The sequence below is a fragment of the Fringilla coelebs genome, assembly GCF_963513975.1.
Source record: "Fringilla coelebs genome assembly, chromosome: 2".
In the NCBI taxonomy this organism is placed as follows: Eukaryota; Metazoa; Chordata; class Aves; order Passeriformes; family Fringillidae; genus Fringilla; species Fringilla coelebs.
In genome coordinates this window covers 114,146,061-114,168,610 of record NC_140029.1, presented here as the reverse complement: position 1 = coordinate 114,168,610, position 22,550 = coordinate 114,146,061, and the positions used below count along the sequence as shown (strand labels likewise).

The window sequence follows — 22,550 nt, the reverse complement described above, 5'->3', positions numbered from 1 at the left end:
AACAAAACAGAACAGAACTCTCATCATTTAAGAACTCTAATAATTTAGCATGAAAATAAATTAATTTTTTATGTTTGAGTTTTTATGGAGTTGAATCCATATCACTAATGTTGCAGCATGAAGATTTTCTAAGCCTTTTTGAATTACTGTTATCTACTCTTACTGTCATTTACATTCTTTATAAAATTGATGCAAAGGTGCATTGTGAACCACAGTGGGCTACAATTCAGTGCTGTTTCTTTTTTAACAGAAAGCAGATACAGTTCTGTTTTGTTCCCTAGCTGTTGTGCAAGCTTGACTGGAGAGATAATTAAGAGCAAGATATTTTCTGAAACACGCCCAATGGAAACTAAGTTCAGCTATTTTTAGTCATAGGGAAGAAGGTATTTCTCTCAAACTCTACATAAATTATTTCCTTGGACTGTGATCAAGAATGGAAGATTTCAGTAAGAAGTAACATGTTCAGGGTTAGAAGATTATGGGATTTTTTACTTAGGGTCTTCTGGTTCAATCAGATGTGTGGCTTTCAAGGGGCTGTTCAAGCATAAAGGTTAAACAGCACAGTGGTATCTTCCGGCTCCTTCAGAGCTTTTGGGGCTGTCTTCTGAAATAGTAGCATTAAATAGGTGCAACTCTTATAAAACCCTGATTCTACAGATTTTATTTTTTCTTAAGCAAATATAGGATTTCTTAATAGTATCCAAAAGATTATGGGATTTTTTACTTAGGGTCTTCTGGTTCAGTCAGATGTGTGGCTTTCAAGGGGCTGTTCAAGCATAAAGGTTAAACAGCACAGTGGTATCTTCCGGCTCCTTCAGAGCTTTTGGGGCTGTCTTCTGAAATAGTAGCATTAAATAGGTGCAACTCTTATAAAACCCTGATTCTACAGATTTTATTTTTTCTTAAGCAAATATAGGATTTCTTAATAGTATCCAAAAGATGCATTTCCAGAAACTGCAAAGGGTCAATCCAGTAACCTGTCAATATGCAAATGATTTTCTTCTATTTGAACAGTTCCAAATGATACCGTTGTGGTATTTCTGCTCTCCTGTGCATATTTAAAGTCTCTAAATAGATTTTTGTATAAGTCATGGAGTTGAGCAGTGTGAACACATCTTCACAGACTTAAATCTGGCTTTCTACAGGACTATTATCTGAAAAACAAAACTTGAAATGCTTCAGAGGTCAGTCATGAGAAAGAATGTTGATATTCTACCCTAGTGTGGATTTTCCTTACTGATTTTTTTTTCCTCTTAGTGCCTTAATATTTGAATTCAGTGTTTGTTGATTCACATCAAGAGAAGACTTGTGATCAGACAAGTTTGCGAGTTATTTATTGGAGAGTTACCCTGGGGCGAGGAAAATGCAAAATGTGTTCATTTCATGACAGTAATGCTTCTCCACTGCTGAACTTTTCAGTGGATATCCCCATGGCAGAAGTCAGGCAGTTTCTCCCAGATAACATTCTTCAGGAATGTTCCAGAGCTGCTTGGCACCACCAACAGGGAAAGTTCAGCCTGGGGCATGTGAAAGGACCCAGGGCTGCTAAACAGGGCTTCAGAGAAGTGACCTGAAAATCTGTTCTAGTCCAGCCTCACACATCTGCTGACCCATGCTAATTTAGCAGGGCTGGGCAAACCTGGGATTACAAGCAAATTCTAAGGGCACCATTAATGCTTATGCTGTGAGGTGACAAGAATTTCTTGCGTCCAAGAGAATTGGTGCGTTGCTCTTGAAATAGCCCGTGTTCCTTGGGGATGGAGGGAGGAACCTCACAGAACTGCAAAACAAATCTGCATATATTGTTAAATATCAGAGAAGTGAGCAGAAAATACTGGAGAGTTATTTTTTTTCTTGTTTAAAGATCAGTCTCACAAAAGACTGGAATGCAAGCAATTGAATCTTAGTTTCATATCTTCTCTACTGTTGGGCTTGCCTTCAAAGCCTGCTACTGAACAGGCTTGCCAATAATTGTGCTTGATTATACTGGCAATTGGAACACACGCTGGTTTTAAAGAAATGAGGATGTCTTCATGACAGAGATAACCTTGGAAATTGTTGGCTTGCCACAACAAGCTCTGTTCATTTACTGAGTCCTTGTTTTGTCCTATGTGTTTGTATATAGGGGCACATCCTGTTTTTCTTTTGATTGAGATGAAAGCACTTCACTTTCCTTGAAGTTTTTGTCAGTAAAGGGAGAAAATGCCCATTCTTTAGAATGGAGTAAATGGAATATGTGGACTGAAGGCACCCCAGTGAATTAGTGTGGCCCCTACATTCACTGCCCATTGCAGTTATTATCAAGCAAACCCCTTGGTAATTAAGTTTGTTCTTCTTGAAGCATCTTTATCTATAGCCATCTATAGTTATATATAGTTGGCAGGTTCAGAAATGCAATTTTCACATCCTTGTCAAATATATTTTAAGGATATTGCAAGAGTCTTTGCCTTCTGATAACTTGACTGTGTTGCTTCTCAGGAAGAGGGTTATGTGAATCTCTCCATTTAAACAGATGCCGTGTGTGACTGGGGAATTCTTGATAAAGACAATTATCTCAGCACACTGACTCGGGGAATAATAGATCCTGGTAGCTGGACCACCATTAGAATCTGTCATCACGATAAAATATGTCTAGAACTCAAAGATAATGAGTTTGATAGAAATGAATTTTTTTATATTATCTTCTGCATTTGAAATAAAAAGGTAAGTTGAGAGGTCCACTTGCTTAATTGCAAAGCAACCACATAGAATGTTCTTCCACCTGTCTGATAAATTTATCAGTAGACCCAGGAAACATGGAGCCAACATCCAAAAGTAAGATCTGGGCTACATTAAGTTAAAAGACATAATTAGATATGTGAAGTAGGAAAGTTAATTGTACGGAATTCTCTTGTTTCTGGTTGTACTTGGGTTCAATGTCTTCTAATTTGGCTTTGCTGGATTGTTTTATTTCCTCCCCAGTGCCCAAATTACCAAAGCCTCCTGTTCACTTTAATTTCTGCTTTTTTTCTTAGTTATTCAGCACTTTGATTAAAATGCCTGTTGGCAAAGGCTCTGTTTCTATTTGATCTTTGATACAATTTGCCACCTCACCTTGCTTTTAGTATCTTCTAGAGAAGAGGACTTGCAGGCAATCAAGGAACAGAATCCTCTCTTTAAGAGCTCTTTGGTATCTATGATCTGTGTTCTGGCTCATGCTGCCTTCTGCTGAAACTGCTGGATTTTTGTTTGTTAGTGTGGTTTTTTTTTTTGGTTTTAAGAGGGTTTTTTTGTTTGGGGTTTTTTAAATGATTGCACCAAAAATAAGGGTAGGCTTGTTTTCCTGACCCCTAACTATGAGTCAGTTAAGGGCACTGGGTAGACTTTCAGGCAGTGAGTCCCAAGGGAATTTCATGTTACATGTAATCTTAAACATTTTTTAAAATCATTATTATTTCTTACTCATTTCCAAGCTGCAGTGGAGTTACATTACAGCTCTGTCATGTGGTGCCAAGAAACCCATCTAACTTTTTCCTGAGCACAAGGGCAATGAGTAAATCTTGGAGTCATACTCTGGAGCTTGATTACTGCATAAATGTGTTAAGTTAGCAACAAAAAATTAGTGAGACACAAATACTATTGAAATGGATATAAAGTCCTTACAGTAGTCATTTGGGAAAAGCTGGTGTTTTGAGTTGAAATTCAGTTTGTGCTCTCTCATGTTCTCACAAGGAAAGAAGGCACTTGTTTGGTGTTTTGAAATCTTGCCCTGTTACTCAAAGATGAATCTGAGGTTACTAAAGTAGGACATTGTGCTGTAAGTTACATTTAGTTTCTCCTTTGTTTGTAAAGTTTCCTTTAACTTAAATACCTTGTAAACAAACAAACCAAGGATTATAAGACACAAGGTGGTTGGATGAAAATATCCTCTTAAGCATCTCTGTTGTAAGATAAGTCCTTGGAAAAACATACTTAAACATAGTTGTACATTCAAGTTTCTGTTTGTGGAAAGTGTGGGAGTGGTTCAACAAGAAAATACCAAAGGTTGAGAGCTTCCCCTACCTAAAAATATGCCACAGATGAGACGATAGTGCAAAATCAGTAACAGTTTCAGCAAAGGGGATGATCACAACTTCTCTCTGGGCAACCTCTGCCAGAGCCTCCCCACCCTCACAGTAAAGAATCCCAACATGTGATGTAAATCTTTCCTCTTGCATTTAAAACACTTCAGCCTTGTCCTGTCACTGTGTAAAAACTGCCACAAGACTTCCCCAAGGAAACCAAAATTACCAGAATGTACAAGAATAGAAATGCTGCGTTTGAAGCAACATAGCTTGGGAATTCTCTAATTAGTGTGAAAATGGATTGTGGGAGGTGGAGAAATGTGGATATTGAGTAAAACCAAGAAATTCAAATACAGTAAAGCAGACCTGAGTATTCAAAAAATTCATAAGGTGGGGAAGAATTAGGCCAAAGTTGCTGGAAAAGTGGAGCCAAATCATGCTGCTCTGGAGTGAGTTTTTCAAGAGACACGGAGAGAGGGAGAAGAGACTCAAGATGTTCTTGAGCCTTTAACCACAAATCTGTAACACAGTCATGTTGTAGGAGATATATCTGTGTTGCATTGCTGTTTTGCTATTTTTGAAGTATTTGGTTCAAAGATACAAAGAGTGAATCAGCTGCAAATCTGAGCTTGTTCCTTGGAGTTTTGACATCTTTGTTATGATTGTGTAGCTGCAGATGTAGACTTGAGGAAAAGCATCTCCCAGCATGTCCATGTCTGCAGACATTCCTGCTAATACTTTGGGTAATAGAAGGTGAGGAGTTCATGCTTTTGCACTGAGGTAGTTCCCAGTGAGGGTGATGGACACTGCACATCACTGACAAAACAATGATCTCACTCTGCAAGTCACTTAGTCTGCAGCTAATTCTCTGTAATTGGTAAGAACTTCATGTTTTGATGGTGATTTTTTTCACCTGTTTAACCAGAAATTTGCTGTCAGTAGTGTTCTGTAGGAATCCTCACAAACTTATAGGTCACAGAAACCTAGAAAGAAAATCATGATCTCCTCTGCCCAAAGATCACTTCATTAAGGTCCAAATACTGATATATTTTAAAGCAGTACTTGAAAATAAAATAGGAGCAAGGGAAAGGGCTGCAGCAGGATAGAGTACAGGTGGAATTGTTTCCATTTAATAGGATATGTAGTTTGAATTCATACTTAACAGCTTTGTATTGCTCTAAGTGGTGTGAGAGATTTGTCTTCCTGACTAAGTGCAGACTCAGAATTTGTGCTGTGCACCATCCCATCTGCTTTACATTCCCATTTCATCTCTGTCAGACCACAAAGCTGCCTATCACAGCCTTGGAACTCACCTGTAATAAATGTAAGGCAGGTTTTTTTTAAAAAGCATACAGGCAATTTGAGCATACTGAATTTGCCTATGGTTGGATATATCAAGGTGAAATAGAGTATAAGACACCAATTCACTTTTTTTTTTTTTTGTTAAATCTTGTCCAAAAATATATTGTTCTATCACTTATTGTCATTTGTTTTGGAATTACACATCTGGAAGCTGAACATAACTTGCTTTAGGTGAGCTCAGACATCATTGGCTGCAGTCTGTTTGACTAGGAGGTGGGATTGAGCTGATTGCAGAGCAGTGTGTCACGAAACATTTTCAGTAAATAGGAATATGATTCAGACCTGTGGTGAGAATGAGGCCACTTAAGAAAATGAAACAAATTATAATTGCTGTTCTTATGACCAGTTCAAAAGCTAATATGAGACTAAAGTTGCCTAGAGATATTGTAAACAGGAGGAGTTTAGAATCTTAGTTTTAACTGTTCTCTTATTTAAAAGTGACCTGGAGTAACTGTCTAGGGAACATGCTGACTTATTGAAATGTCTCGTACAGCTCCCTGAAGTTGCATGAAAGCAGGCCTCTAATCTTGTAACACTTTATTCATCTTTTTCTAATTACAGTTAACCATAATATTCCAAGTATTGTTTTGCATGAGAATTGAAGGCATGAATTGAAATTAAGTCCCTTAATTTGAGAAAGAGCCACGTGTCAACCATCAGAATTTACTGATAAGTTCGTCATTGTTGTCAGCAACCCAGAAGGGGCAGGGGCTTAAAATGCTAAAGAAGAATTTGCTTGAAGATCTGTTAACACTTCCATTTGGAAGGCAATCTGTAAAAATTCATCTGATAGAGCAGGCTCAGAACTTTGTCAAGAATGCCTTCCATGGGCCACTTGAAACTCTTGGTCTGTTCTTCAGTTTGTCTGTTAAAAGTATGAAGAATTATATTTTCCATGACTTCCTCAAAAACCTCATGAACTGCCAATAATTGAAGAAGAAGGAACAAGCAAAACAAGCAGACAAGTAATTTATTTTTGCCTGTGTGTAGGTAAGGAGTTTGACTTTTGTAGATGTTAAAATAAGCAAAGCATAAAGAGACAAAGTTTTTCAGGCTGCATCTGCTGAGGCCTCACTTCTTTGGAATAAAACGTCCTTGTGATGGCTGTCCACAGGATTGCCCAAGATAAAGGTTAATGGATGAGAGATAAAAACTCCAAAGGGAAAAAGGGTAGAGCAGCATTTTTTAAATAGAAGATTCACTGTAGAGTGAAGAATATGGCATTGTTCTTTCCCCTTGTTTAGACTGCAGTTAATTTCAAAGGTTCTGGCTTTGTTTTCCCAGCTAATTCCATCCCTTAAAGCTATGACTTCTCGAAGCAGCCTTGAAGACTACTCTTGATCGTAGGTAAACCATTCTCATAAAGATTCATTTTCCTATAGTTGCTCTCAATCATGGAGATTGTTCTGATGCTGTAATATTTTGACCTTAGGGATGCTTTGCTCTTCATTAATTTTGATGAACACTATGCAGATACTACACAAAATTTTGAGGTTGTGATCACTGATTCTAAATAAATATAACCCCAAAAGTAGCATATCTGAGACATTTTTACAGATTTTGTATTGCAAAGTAAACTGTTAATACTGGTTTGGTTTCTGTTGGGGTTTTTTCCCTCTTTGCTCAGTAATTGAGATTTTATAGACAGGTCAAGGAACTTCCATAGCATTCAGACTTTGTTTTTCTCTGGCAGAAGTGGCTTCTAAGAGAAATATTGTCACTGAGCTGTAGATGTCAGTTGTGCCAATGCACACATAACACTCCCTTTCCACATTGTTTCCCCTGACTCTTAAAGTTGAAAAGCTCTCCAGTTGCTTAGAAAAATCCTACTTGATCTAAAAGCAGTAGGTGCATATTTTCTCTTTATTTCTTGCATGAGGTACGTTTGTTGCACTAAGACAATTCATATATACTTCATGTGAAAAGGAAATAAGCCAAGCATGATTTTATAGATGAAAGCTTCTTACTCAGCAAACTTAGTATGATAAACTAACAGCCACTCTGCTGTGCTTTCAAGTATGTTTTGATATATACCTCCTACAGGTTTTTAAACATGAAAAATTGCTATATATGAAGTTCAGCTTACTTGGAAAATTAAAATCAAGGTCTGTCTTTTAAGATAACTGATGTATTCCCAAAAGAAGGGGTTTTTTTGCATAAAACTTGCCTCAGACCCTGGTGTTCCTGTGCAAGAGCAGCAGAGCTGTGAGTCCATATTCACCCACAGAAATACCTAACTCTTTGCCAGGCAGACATACATTATTTTTATGTCTTGACACTTAGGCACGTTACTATCCTAAATCCCACTACAAAGCCTTTCTCTGATATTTGCAAATTTAGAAACATTAAGTAAGAGAAGAGTATTTACCTCTGAATCTTGTGCTGGTGGCTTTTACCCTTTACACAGGAACTCCTGAGGTTAAGCTTCAGTATAATCCCAAAAAACATTTTTCCAGAATATTCCCTAGGCAACTTGGCTTGAGTAACATTCCATGAAGTATTTCCTTCATTCCTCCTGCTTCTAAGTCTTCTATCATCGTCCAAGTGTGATCATCCTCAGGAGTGGTAGGTAGAGTGAGAGAGAAACTGCCTTCTGCAACTGCAGGAGGACAGGCAAATTGATTACTTTGTGCCTGGGGAATCTGGTTGTGCCTGTTTGAAAGCCAGCCCTGCTGGGAGGCGGATCCCTCGGAGTGCCCAGGAGCAGGAAGTGCCTTGGAGCAGCTCCCTCTAGAAGCTGCAAGTGGAGCACTGCTTACCTTGGAAGCACAAGTGTAACTGCAGGCTTTGCTTTCTTCTGCACCAAAGCATGGAGGGAAGAGGAATTATTGAGGGTAGGTGCATCTGTTCATGGGGATAAAAAAAGCCCCTGCAGATATTGCATTTTACTACAGTATCTTGAAGTCCGTTTAGAAGTTTGACCTAAAGTCTGAAGTGGGCAGGGGTGGCCAGCAGTAGATGGACCTCAGTGAAACCACTTCAGTTCCTGGGGAGGGTAGGCAGAGACAGCTGCTTTTCCAAGTACCTCAGCCATGTTTTTGTCAGTATTGCTGCAGAGAAAGTGGAAGCTAATTGACCAGAAAGACAAATATGACATCTTCCAAGGTGTTAGAGGTTAAAAATCAGCAGCTACTGCGAGCTGTGGGATGTTAGTGTCAAACTGCCACTGAGCTATGCAGCTTACCAGCATTTCATTCTGCTTCAGCTGTGCTTTGTAGGCTGTGCAGAGCAAAAATAGTGCAAATAGTGCAGTTATTTAATCTTCAGGTGAGAGAGGAATAGGCTGTGGCAACAAACACTGCTCAGAAATATTTCCTTCAATTAGCTCTAGATGAATTGACAGCACTGCTGAGGAATGCTTTTTGAGACTAAGAGGCAGCACAGTAGGATTTTCAGACTGTAACAAAATAGGTTATGTGGGGAAGGAGAAAAAAAAGTGGAGGTAATTTTTTTTCCAGTCTTTTAATTACTTTTTTGCATTGCATCTCAGTTTCTCCCTGGTTTAGCTTTGGTTTCATAGCTAAATACTGAGGACTAGTCTTGTTCTAGCTGTTTGGTGAAAAGAAGCAGTGCCAGAGTATTATAAACATATTGAAAATATATCACAGGTTCTGTATATGCATTGAGCAGCAGTTAGGGAATCCCTGCACTAAATCATACAAAGCACTGTAGAAGTCTTCTCTTTAAGAAGTGGGAATTCATTATCAAGAAGGGCAGGCAAGAGCTTTATGCTCTTACCAGCTCTGCAGGCCAAGCCAGCAAAGTTCTGATTATTAGTAGGACATAGGGATTCTTATCCCCAGGATGATGATAAATAAGTGAATGGTTTGAATGGTGTGGATCACAAATAGTTAAAAATGGTGAAGATTGAGAGAGAGTGGACATTTGAGAAGCTGCTTTTCTATGGTCTCCTTCATAAACAAATTCTTCTTGAAAAGGAAGATGAAAGATTAGATAATGAATCATAGCTCATGAGGGTAATGGTGACAAGGAATGTGGGGGTTTGGGCTGTAGATGCGACACAGCTTTTTTTCTAATGTTTTTGATGCTGAAAAATCTCTTGGGAGAAAATTAAGAATTGAAGCTCTCATACTGGGATTCTGGAGAATAGGGACAAGTAAGGTTTTTGATCTAATTAAAGTCCTGACAAGGTCTGGTAACTATGGAGTGAATTCTTACCACTGTTGCTTCCCAGCAAGGAATTAACATAAATTCCAAGTTCAAACGTTGGCCTAAGTTCCCTAAAAGCCATTTTAGTTAATGATAATGACTTGAGATTTCAGGAGGAAGGCTATGATGTCTGGTTCCAAGACCTTCTGCCCCTGAGCTCATGGATGCCAAATATTTGTCTTCTTATCCAGAAAAATGCATCGGAATTCTCATGTAATTGAAATATTGCTAAATTTCAGAGGAACGTTATTTTAGTGGAATTCCTTTATTAGAGAGAAGCAAGTACAAGTTGGATACTTTCTAATGCTGTGCAACACTTAGCTTGGATTATTAATGTTGCAGAAAGTGCAAAATAAGGTTGGATTGTAATTTTATACTCCTAAATGAATGTCTGTCTACTAGAGTCCTGTTTCCTACCATGTATAAGTGACAAGATAGTCACCTTCATCTTACACAATACTTATGTTGTGAGTTATGTGGGAGTCTTTTACTTTCCTCTATTTAATAAAATACATTTTTTAGAGCCATTCATGCAAATTCTTCCCTCTGCACTTTAAGTTTTACTCAGGAAGAGCAAGTTCAAAACACTGTTAAGCATCAGAGAGAAATGCTGGGTAGCAGGCAGAGCTGAGATGATCCTGAAGCACTTTTAAACAAGGAAATGCTCATGGTTTGGGAAATTGCAAAACCGTGAACTTTCCTCCAGAGGCTCCAAGATGTAAAGCAGGATGGTCTTTTATGTTCATTTTCTTAACTGTATATATGATTGCTTTCTCTAGAAACAATATTAATTTATTACTAAGCACCTCCGTGATTATCTAACATTAGTTTCTGATGAAAATGGTGCATAGACCAACATGCTTATTGAGTAGAAGAAGTAATTAAAGTTGAAACAAGGAATTTCATCTTTCCTTTTCAGTCTTCCCCTTCTTCCTAGTTTTGTCACCAGCTCAGCTTTTGGAGATGTAAGAGCCTCTCTTATAGCAGGATGCTGAGTGTTTCTTTTGATCTTCCCTCCAGGCTGGCAAATAAGCAGGACAGAGAAGGAGCTCTGTCAGAAGCAGATGTGATCGAGTGCTTATCTCTGGAAAGGCTGGTTAATGAACACAAGTGTCTCTGTCAAATTGTAAGTAGATTTTAAGATGCTGTATTTTCTCATAAAGCTTCCATTAAGGTAGGAAATTAGGCTACATGCCATAAAACTGAAATTTAGGTGTAGTATTCAACCTAGCAGTAAGTCATTGTGGGGGAAGCCAAAACCAGAAATCTTTATGAAAGCTGCTTAATATTGGTCAATATTGCAGATAATATATCCAAATTAGTAGTCCCTGAAGCTTTTCTTTAGGCCTTTTGTTTTAATCTCCCAGTGTCTTAGATAGAGCTTTACTTCCACAGTCTTCTTCTGATGGCAATAAAAAACATTTTGAAAGATAATGAGGATTATGGTGATATTAACCAAGATAAGAAGGCAGTTTTGCAAAACCATTTAAGCTTTGGATTTTAAAATTAAAATATAATTTTAATTCATTAGGGAGATTTGCAAAATTTATAGAGCACTACATACTGCTATTATTTTCTCTAATAGCTGAGTTAGAGCAGGGCATAGCTCTGTTTATTATGTCATGATTATCTGAATGTTTTTTTTCAGTTAAGTGCTCTTTGCACTATGCATATATAGCAATCATAAAAATTAAAATTGCAAGTTCATCCTTGTTTTTTTCCACGGAATTTTTGTGCCAAAAATATTTTCTTGAAAAATATTCAGTAAAAAAAACCTGAAATATACTAGTATACATCTGAATTGTTTATTTTAAACATGCTGTTCTTGTTCTTTATTTATATTTTGTGTGTAATTAGGAAAGACACCATATCACACACTCTTAAGACTATTTCATACTCTAAGGGACACCTTCTATACCAGGCTCTTCAAAGATAAATGTGGTCCCAAATTCCTTCAGTAGGAGGACTCCTGGGGTCAGTTAAACAGAGGCATTGTGAAACAAGATAGAAAGTTAGACAATGACCAGAAAACCTTTTGTTGCTTCTTATTCTTGTAGTTAGTTTTTCATGAGATCTTTAAATTTCCCCACAAAGGATTAAAGCAAAAGGAAGGAGTCATTTATATTGCTGTTGGACAGTGTCAGTGAGAATGACCTTCTTCTTTTTCTTATTTAATATGTCTGTATATTCCATATTTCTAAATTTTTATATTTTGTAACCAAACTGCAGCGACAATAATTTTGGTGCAAACTGAGAACAACATTGCCCCAGTGCAGGCCAGTGTTTGATCTCAGTTTTCTCAGAGAAACAAGTTGTACACATCTATACATCTCCTTCCTGAGTAGGTTCTGCTGGAGAGTATTGCAGGGTTCCATAGTAAAAAGGACTCTCATTTATACCTTAATTTAAACATAACTGGTCAGAATTATTTTTTTCTGTTGTAAATCGTACATTCCATATCTGACTGTGGTGCCATTTAAATCCTTGTCAGATGAAGAGAGCACCGAGAGTTTTTCAGATGTTGGCGATGAAGAATCTCTTTTAATCTTCATAAACACAAATCCTGAACACCATCAGTGTGAAATATCATCTCTACATGTAATGTATGCTCTACAGAGCTGGTTTTATTCAGCTGTTTTTCAGAGAATGTTTTAAAAGACACTCACAGTGCTCCAAAACATTTTTGAAAACAGTTCCCGGGAGATCTTGAGAGAACATCTTTTTCATGTTCCCAGCTTGAATCAAGCCCTGCCTCCTTTGTCCCAATTAAAGCCTATTTTACTTGTCCTCCTGACATGAAAAATTAAGAAGAAATTATTATTTTCCTATTTGCAGTTTCACCTTATGTTTTTGAAGGCTATTATCCTATCTTGCTGAAGCGCTTTAATCTCAAGAGAGGCACTCTTGGTTCTTCAATGTTTTCTTACCGGATGTGTTTTCAGAACTATTTTCTCAATGAGGTTTGCATTTCTCTTTCAACAGATTTGCCTAGATCATGTTTCTCTCACTTGCTGCTGAGAGTATAATGACAAAAAGTATTACTCCAATTGAATTGCAGTGCCTGTTCTGATGTAAAAAATTGGTTTGACAGCTTTTCTGTCAAATTCACAGGAGATTTTATATACCCCCAAGGTGCTTATGAACATGCTGAACTTTTTTTCATGAACTGAATCAAAGCTGATTCTCTTTCATCTCAGATTTTTCCATTTTGATTGATAAATCTAGCATGGCCTGTCTATAACCCATAATTCTCAGAGTTTTACAAGCTTCACAGTCAACAGTAATTGTGCAGTTAATTTCTTGTTTCCAGTCAAGGATTGTGTTCTGAACTGCAAATTTTTCCCTCCTTTTCCATGTATTTACAGGAGCCTTGCTCAGCAATCATGGGCTGTGGGAAAAAGATTGACAAATCAATCAAAAGGGGATTATTTTGGCTTCTCCATATCATAGCAAAAGATTTTGATGCCTTAAGTGAGCGCATCCAGAGAGACACTACAGAGCAAAAGGCACTTGAGGAGCAGAAGAAACTGGAACGAGCTGAGCGAGTCAGGAGGATACGGGAGCAGAGGTATTTTCCTGTGATTCCCTACTCCATTCCTTCCTCCCTTCTCTGAGATATTTGAGTCGTTCCTGTGCATAGATCTTATGGGAACCAGGCTATCCAGGATTTAAAGCTCACAAACCACAGTTTTTGCCTCTTCATCCCCTTTATTTGATTTGCCACATGCTGGAAATGTACTGTGAATGAGAATTGCAAGTTAGTTTTGGGATAAATTTGGCCTTACTAATACAACTTTGCGGAAGGCTGACCTAAAAAATAATTCCTGTGATTTAATCTGAAGTTACCTTCTAAAATAAAGTATTAAGTTAGACTCTTTAACCCATATGTGAATATCAAAGACTAGATACGAGAATTTATTCAATACTATGCTTAATAAACTGCAGGATATCCAACAAGTGAAGCATGAAGGAACTAAAGATGATGCAGTGAGGGAAAGCAGGGTAACTGATTTATTACTCCCCTTCAAATCCCTTTCTGGTCTTTAGCAGCCTGCTGTGGTGCCTGTAAGGAGTTGATATGAATCATTTTACTGGGGCATTCTTAAAATATTTGCTGAGCACCCGTGTCCTCTCTCTGCCTTATAGAGGCAGAGAATTTTGAGTCTCAGTTACTATGAGAAGTAGCCGGGAAGTATCTTAGACTATATTCTGGATGATTTGGCTTAAATAAGCAATTAAATTACTAAAGTACATTTTAAACAGCTGCAACTTGACATGGTCTTCATATATATTTCACAAATATCTAAAAAATTGGTTTGCTCCTAATCTACCTAATCTGCCACATGTCTCTGCACGCACAAAACCTCCTGACCACATTGGATTATGTTGGGTTTATGCCACACTGAGAGGTGTAGTGAAAAGGGCTGACATGGTTCTCTATAAAATTTATGGCTTCTTCATAATTCTTTATTCATTCTCCCTCTTTTCCCTTCCCTTGCCCCCAAAAAACACCCCCAAAACCACTGAAACAACACAAACCCAACAACAATGCTAAAGGGAAAAAGAAGAAGGAAATGCACCTGAGGAGGAAGACCCTGAGCCTGGGAAATGTGGAAACCCCTTCCAGCCTATATGTGCTGTAATCTCTGAGGTAGGAGAATATGTGGAAATCTAGGTCTGTTAAGATATACACTAACAAATGTCTGAGAGGGAATGAGAAAAATGGTCATTTGAAAGAGTTCTAATTCTGTCTGCACAGCACTTTTTTAATTCTTACTTCAATCTTGGCAGCCTTGTTTTCTGTGCATTGAATCAATGTTTTCGTGATAAGAAAACCCATATTCTTGATTAGGGAACAAAAGTTTTGTAGACACAGTAAAATAAATGTAAACACATGACTGAAAACATTTCCTAATTAAACTCCTGGGATTCAGAAGTGGAAAATATTCAAGGTCTATTAGTTTCTTCTAAGGTGTTTTAGTGATGTGGTGAATCATATCAAATCTTCCTGACTTTTTCAGTTATTAGATTTGTGAGCATAACCTCTTTTCAGTTGAAAATAGACTCTTGAGAATTTTTTATTAACTTTGAAATATGAAAATCACATTCATATTAAAGTTTCTGAAACCTACATTTCTGAGTTCATATTTTTTTATTCAGTTGCCTGGAGATAACACAATCTAAAGAAACACGTAAACTTTTCCAGCAAGTAATTCAAACATTTGCTTTTTTCCAAGACAAAAGCACCCATATCCACAGAACATGTCAGGGCAGCTACATGCACAATAATCCATTTAACAATAACATCAAAAACAAGAAAATAAAGGTGCAGCTGTGAATATTGCAGAGATGGTGATTTAGTGATACAGAATTGTGAAGCAGCCAGTCATTGAGGCTGTATGCCACAATAGGTATTTATCCAAACTGGGATAACGTTTTCTGGAGACTTAGGCTCTGTGGATCTATATTTTTTTAAACTAACACATAAAAAAAGTAGTTGAGGGGAAAGAAAGTAGAAGGTTGTTTTGTTTCTTTTTTTTAGTAGGACCAAAAATAAAGCAAGAAAACAGGCAATAGATGTAAAGATCCTTTTGTTTTATAATTTAATTCCCCTCCTTTCCTCTGGATAGGATATTGGAAATTTAATTTCTTTGTCTATCTGAAAATAAATTCTATGCTGAATGTAGGATATTTGGGGAATATTTTCATTTTTTAATAATCTTTCTGTCTTACTAGTCATTTTATAGCATTAGAAGTCATTAAAAAAAATTCTTGTCCTTTTTGTTAGAATGAAAAACAGCTGGAAAAGGAAAAGAAGAGACAAAAGTTGGAGACTGAAAAGGCTACAATTGTCTTGAAATCCCAAGCAGAGCAGGACCACTTATCAAGTAGCAGTAGCCAAAACACAAATGACAGCAGGCTAGAAAGGTGCAATTGTACAACTGCCCAGCTTTTGCAGCATGCAGAAGAGAGTGACCAACAAGCCTCAGAATGCCTTGACTCAGGTAGAACTGGTGCCTTTTAAATCATGTCACGTGATTTTTCACATGCTTCTTCCTTCTGTCCATGTTAGTTGTCATTATAGCACATACCAATATCATCTATTGGGAACACAAAAATGCAGGAATAGGTTATATAAGTTGAATTTCTTAATGGAAACGTAGAGTTTGCATGTATTTTATGCCCACAGTTTATTTTCTATAGCAAAATATTGCGTGATTTACATTTCCCATAATTTTACGTCTAAGTTTGGACTGAAAGCTCTGATGTATCTCCTCAACAATTGTATTAGAATCTTATGTAGGATATTACCTGAATATAACTGTAGGATATGTAATGGGTATTTTTTCTGTTGGATGTAGATAACAATAAGAAAAAAAGTAAAAAACCAAAATTAAAAAGGGGCCACAGAGTAGAACCTGTTAATGCAGAGGACTCTATTCCCAAGAATCCTACACCACCAGCAGCCCTTCCACCAGGTAAGTGTAAAAACAGTAATTGATGTCTCAATTTGTAGCTGGTAATCCTTTAAAAGTCTCACCTGTGAATGATGAAACTGGACTGGTTTTCATACAAAGAGGAGCTACTAAAACTTCCTCTCTAGAAAGTCTTTAATGCAGTTTCCCCTTTTATGATACGAACTTCCAGCAGTATTGATTTGGCCTATTCCCAGGGGAAAACATAAGTTTCCCAAAAAAAGAGCCAGAAATTGATTACTCACTGAAATGGTTAAAAATAGCAATATTTTTAAGGTAAAGCAGTTTATTTGTTTTTGAAGTGTTTCATCATTCTTCACCATGGATGCAATGTAATGCAGAGCTTGGGCATTTCCAAATGCTTCGATTTCTCCCAAGGAGATGTGGGGTCTGTACAGCTCAGAATAATCCAGTGCAACCATGGAATGCTCTGACACTTTTTGTTTTCCTGTAGTTGGATGGGGAACTCCCAAACTTAATAGACTTGGAAAACTTGAGCCTCTTGGTGAAACACATCATCCTGGTAATTGAAAGTATTTGGAGTTTTGTACCTTTTTAAACCATTCTCCATTGTCCATTCACTTCTACATTCACTTCATTCTTTGTCTGTTTTTCATTTCTAAATTCCAATTTTCATTGACCAAAAGCTTTCCCTTTTGCTTTAATACAAAGCATCTTTTTGATTTTTTCAAGTCTAATTTTTTTTTTTTTAGAAAAAACAATGAGTTCTCTCCAATTTCCTCATAAAGTTTAAAGTGGCATGGGATATCAGAAGTTGTTAATGATCTGAAGTTATTTGCACCTAAAAATTATAAAGTGACACATTGCAAAGAGTAATGGGGCCAAATACATATTGCATTTAAAATGAAAACTTTTAACTGGAAATATCAAGGTGCAGTAAGCAGTCTTGATTTCTTGCAATAATAATTACTATTTTCTGGTTTTGGAAGATTGTGGAAGAATTTTTCATACGTTGATAGTACATGTTTGAGTTTGAGATGATAGCTTCTTCATTTTTCTTACATTTTTATTTTTCAAATTTTGAAAAGTGAATTTAGAGACATCTGGAACACAAGAACAAGGAGCATTTCTGCCAGAGAACTAAAAGATGCCTGAAGGGGAAATAAGATTTCTAAACCCAAAATATTTCTCACAGGAAGGAAATTCATGTGCTTAAAATGTGATTTGTAATGTTGATCCTAAACCCATCTTGCTCTTTTTTTTTAAGGCAAATAGAGAGAAGGTGACAAGAAATGAAAGCCAGATGAAGAGGTAGGGAAGGGAAGAAAAGGAACTCAGTTCTTATCTGTGCCAAATGGAGGTGTTGCATTCTGTAGGAAGAACATGGGTGGGACAAAGAGGAAAAAAACCTGCCTAAGCTAGGTGTTAATTTTTAAAATAAGTACAATTATTAAATAATTTTGGAAGCTGAAAATGGCAAATATGTTGGTAGGGAAATTATCTCTTGACCAGAGGTGTAAGAGCAAACTTGAAGTACTCAGAATTTATAGCTGAATTCAAGGCATTGCCTACTTTTTGGGAGATTTATTCTTATTTCCAGGAATTTTGAACCACTCACAAGATTCACACTTGCAATACTAGCAAGAAAACTGCTATTAGGAAAGCACTATTTATAAATGAGCAAAGTTCTTCACATATATAGCTCAGTACTGTCAAACCTTTAGCTAGGTCCCGATCTCCAAAAACATCATTTTTTTATTTCTTTTGCTAAAAGCAGCTGTGGGATTTTAACTCTCAATTTGAGATCCATAGAATCAGAGAATTACTGAGTTTGGAAAGGGACCCTTAAGATCCTTGAGTTCCACTGTTAACCCAGCACTGCCAAGTCCATCCTGCACTGATTTAATTTCCCACCTGGCCTTGCCCATTTGTCCCTTCAGCAGAGAAATAAATCAGGGTTGATTTTTTTTTTTTCATTCCCCCACCTTTGCCCAAAATTCAAAAGTGGGTTTAAAAGCTTTTTCAGACATTTAAACTTTGTAATTACACACTTGTCTTCACTGAAGACTGCCATTTTTCCAGTCATTCTAATAATTTTGGCACAACATGAGGTGATGAGTGCCTGTTTATTGTCATTTAGGAGGATACATTTGCAAGAATTTTAAACCTCTTTTGTTATAGGAGGTAAAATTCTTATCCAGTCCAAAAGTGCTCTGCCAGACCTCAAAAAATGGATGAATAAAACCATCCAGTGGACTGATTTTCATTGACCTCTGAATCATTTGTTGCAGTTTTTTTGCTGCTGTAATTAGTGCTACTGAAATCAAAATATTTATGACAATAACATAAAAGTGTTCTTATTTTGCTGACTAAATGTAAGGATAATTGAAACCTCAGTCCTTCAGACAGGTAGGACTTTTTTAAGTAGTGGAGTCCAGTTTGTTTGCTTTTGTTAATCTTATCTCAGGAAGGCAATTCTAACAGAAGTTACTGCATCTGCAGGACAAGTGGGATATATTCTTCTTGGAAAATGATGATTTATTAAAGCTGAATTTTGTGTTGGCAGGCCATCAAGGCTTTCTTGGGCAAGAGGTGGTCTTTATAAACAGAACTGAGATTTGAATGTTTCAAAAAGCTGCTTTTATTTTTTTCTTGGTTGCTACCTCTTTCCTCTTACCATCTTCCATATTTTTTTGTTTGTGAAGTGCTTTGCATGTTCCAGTCTGCATGGTTTTTTTACTTTACATCCATTACAAATGTTTGAGAACACTTGTTACTCTCTTCTGATGTACTTATAACTTTGTCTTGTACAATTTTACTACTTTAAATTCCTTTATTGACTAAAGGAAATGCTGCAATTTTATCTAAAAATTTTGAAATAGTTCTTTTAGAAAGTTATTTTAGCTTGGAAGATAAATGCCATAAATGGTTCCAAAATTTTGGATTCTGCTCAGTATTACTGTCATTTAAAACTATGTTGTAGTGCAGTCTTGAATACAGCAACGTACAAAGTTCAGTGTTTCATTTTTCCAGTGTTATTGTACACTTCGAATTCCTCCTTTCCCATTTCTAGGGATGTTTACAGATCCCCTTTGGGCTTGATCTTGCAAATGCTGATGCATGTATAACAAAATGTAATTAAACCCTCGTTTGGCCAATCCATCTCTAGACATTAATTAGCACCAGCTTTGAAAGTTTGCTTGGAGGAATTAGCTCTAAGAATTTAGTAAACATTCTTTGAGCCAGCAAGGTGGTAGGTGACAGATTGATGTGTTTTTCTGCTCTGGAATTTCTTCCACAGATTTCTATGGAAAGCCTTTGCCCCCGCTGACTCTACGCCAAAGACCCAACAGTGATACCCATGATGTCATTGCTTAACTGGAGCACAAAGAGAATTTTAAAAAAACCCCATAAATTAAAAGTCCTATCTTTTTTTTTTTTTACCCTTAAAGGAAAATTTTTTTATTTGACATTTTATCAACATGTGACAACTAAACATGGAGTTCATCCTGTTGTGCTTAATGGTCAGACTTTATAATTTACTTTTCACATCACCAGCTCTTCTTCGGGATTTATTTGGTTTACTTGTGAAAAGACATGGCTGTAAACCTGAAGAAAAACACCTTCAAGATCCCATAATACTGGATTGTACATTCCCACCGAGACCTTTCTCCAGGTGCTGTGCAGGTGTTGGTATTTTTTCAGGGAATAAATTATTCAAAAACATTTTGTAAGATTCCTGTATGATAGGGTGAATATAGAAAGGTTAAACAAATATTGAATATATTTTTCTACCTTTTTATAAAACAAGTTGAAAGTTTGAGTGGAACTGTGTTCCTACTACCAATGAAATGATATGTAGGGAGCATTATAAAGCTGATAGTCAAGTGCATAAAAATAAAGTGTGTTTGACTCTTATATTTCTCTTACAGTACCAATACCTTTTCTTAGGTATTATATTGCATATTTAATATTTCTGGCAATCTGAAGCAGAGGGTACGGTAAAAAAAATTAAAATACATACATTTTATACAAAATAATGCTATTTGAACTATCTGGACGTTTTCTTACCTGTTTTCTTTGTTTTGTTAACTGAGTTTGATGTAGGTAATAAATTCTATGGAAAAAAATAGAGTGAATACTGGATTGTCTACTACAACAAACAAGAAAATTCACATAGTGGGAAATTTGCACTAATTAAGTCATCAATTTTGATAGGAAGCTGAATCAACCAGTATGCAGATGACCTCCCTCAGTTTTTAATCTCAATAATACTAAAATATCATCTTGCAAACTGAAGAAACCCTGGGTTTTACAGGATTTTAAAGGTTTTAAAGGATTTCTTTAACATTTCCATGTAATGTGTTGAAAATCACATACAAGTGATACCTAAACAAGAAGGGTTTCAATTTGTTATTTGTTATATTCCTGTTTAAATTATTTACTGTTAACACTGAGACAACCAGTGGTGTATTTGCAAACGTTCATTTTTCTGCCACTTAATGACAGGCTGAAGCCCCCATTCAGGGGGTCTTTTGGAGAAGCAGTATTTGATAATTTTATATTATGGTCTGTCATCAATAATGTGGTTTTACCAAAGGAGTTTAGATGTTGAAACAGTGTGGTATGTTACATGTTCAGCACTTTGATTTTGGAAATCCTTGCCATGCACCCCTTGTAGCAAGGAGTTGCACAAACATCTGCCATATTAAAATGAAATAATTAAGATTTTTAAAGAGTATGGTGGAATCACTCTAAAGGATACTAAGTTTGGAATAGGTGGAGAGGTTTATTCCTATATGTTTGCTAATTTAGAGAAAGGAGGAAACAATTTCTATGTGACTACCAGCATGAGAATACTTCTGTTGTATTCTAGCACTGGAACATGATTAATTGAATTATTCTCAGGATTTGGTCATTTTCCCTTCAGACAACACAATACTAAGTGGAGGGGAGGTTGCACAAAAATGTGTATGTGGAATCTCCACTTGAATAACACTAGCTCTGTTACCACTTAAGTTTTTGGCTTAAAGGCTCTACTTTTGCAGACTTACTTTTTTACAGCTTCAATTTCTAGGAATGTATTACACTTTGTTTTCCCTCCTTCCTAAAATAAATAATGGAAGTCTTTATTAAAAATAAAGCTAAATACTGCTGTGGTAACAAAATTTGAGAAAGTAAAATGTTGATGTTTATATATGAACTGTGTGTTCTGTGTGTCGTGTGTGTGGACACATGTATCATTTTTGATTTTTGCTTTTAAAATAAATTTTACCAGTATGTGACCAATGTACTCAAAAATGTTTTATAAGTTTTTGTTTTATTACTATGCTTTGTAATTATTTACTATGCTGGGGTTTTTTTCCAGTAATTTATACTGCTATGACTTTTTATTTGCTCAAGATGACATTTATGTATAGAATAAAACTAATGCAAAGCATCAACATGTTTCCTGTATTTACAATTTTGTGGAAATAAGTCTAGTCTGTAAGTATTTAAGGGCTGTAAGTCTCACATTTCTAAAATGTATGAAATAGAGTCCTTATAGACAGAATATTTGCATATTTTTGCAGGAGAAATGTGATCAAATTTAGAATATACTGATAGATTGGCAATAAGTTGGGTGTACATGTATACCTATAAAGGGCTTTAATAGTGCACTTAAAATTTGAGAGATAAAAGTTGTGCAGCTGTAAATTGAGAGCACAGATTAGATTTTGCCAGATGTTTTGTCATCCATATCATCACTTTTGAAATGTATCAGTGCATGCAGCTAAGAGTATTTGTATTTAAATACAGGAGTGGTAAGAACACAGAAATTGACTATTTAAGCAGAACATTTTGCATTATCTTTGTATAATGTCTGAATATAATTTACAGAAAATATTTTAAAGGTAAGTTAAAAGTGTCTTCTAAGAAGGAACAGTAATGTTCATATACTGAATTGATGTGAGAGACTCAGTGCTTCAAGTTGTTCTGTTGTTTTCCCTTTTAGTTACATCCTAGAATCCACAGAAAGACCTTACTCATAGATTTAAAGGTTTTAAAATCAAAATTATTAAAAATAGACATATTTGGTATCCATTAGGTCTCTGGTGTGAGATTGGAAAGGACTGATGGACCGTAACAAGGTAAACAACATTGATTCTTTTTTTCCCCTTTAAATAAGATTCAAGCAGTATTTTTTTCAGTAATACATTCCAGTATTTTAATGGGAAGTTTAGTACTGTAACTTCAGGATGCTTGCCCAATAACTTTGCCATCATGTTAGCTTCTTGGCTCCTGGGATTCATTTCAATTAGAAATACTTTATTATTTTGAATAGAACATACCCACCAGTATTTCATTTGTAAATGGAATAACTAATGGAGCCTGTCATAAATGTAAGTTGAGGTAGGTTTATCTGCAGTAGCACATAAGAGAGATACAAGATGCATTTTTGCTGTTTGCAGTTTGGCTGTGATGGTGGTGGTGCTGATGAACTGGAGTCCCTTCTTTGGCGGAAGTCTAGTGTTAGACACATGGCACTGTCTGTCAT

General features: G+C 36.3%; 1 protein-coding gene across 4 annotated transcripts in view; it reads left to right on the top strand.

The window, feature by feature from the left end:
- The window catches only part of ARL13B (ARF like GTPase 13B), a 33,220-nt gene extending 11,806 nt beyond the window's left edge, over positions 1 to 21,414 (top strand). For 2 of the 4 annotated variants that reach the window (XM_084226682.1, XM_084226684.1), the window contains 7 exons: positions 10,596 to 10,701; positions 12,941 to 13,143; positions 14,133 to 14,226; positions 15,364 to 15,580; positions 15,938 to 16,054; positions 16,506 to 16,574; positions 19,314 to 21,414. In XM_084226682.1, coding sequence (XP_084082808.1) covers positions 10,596 to 10,701; positions 12,941 to 13,143; positions 14,133 to 14,226; positions 15,364 to 15,580; positions 15,938 to 16,054; positions 16,506 to 16,574; positions 19,314 to 19,390 — 883 coding nt within the window. In that variant the 3' untranslated portion in view covers positions 19,391 to 21,414. Of the gene's footprint in view, positions 1 to 10,595; positions 10,702 to 12,940; positions 13,144 to 14,132; positions 14,227 to 15,363; positions 15,581 to 15,937; positions 16,055 to 16,505; positions 16,575 to 17,279; positions 17,324 to 19,313 lie in introns of all 4 variants that reach the window. The other 2 variants (XM_084226685.1, XM_084226683.1) reach the window with 2 other exon arrangements.
- Positions 21,415 to 22,550: the final 1,136 nt, after the last annotated feature.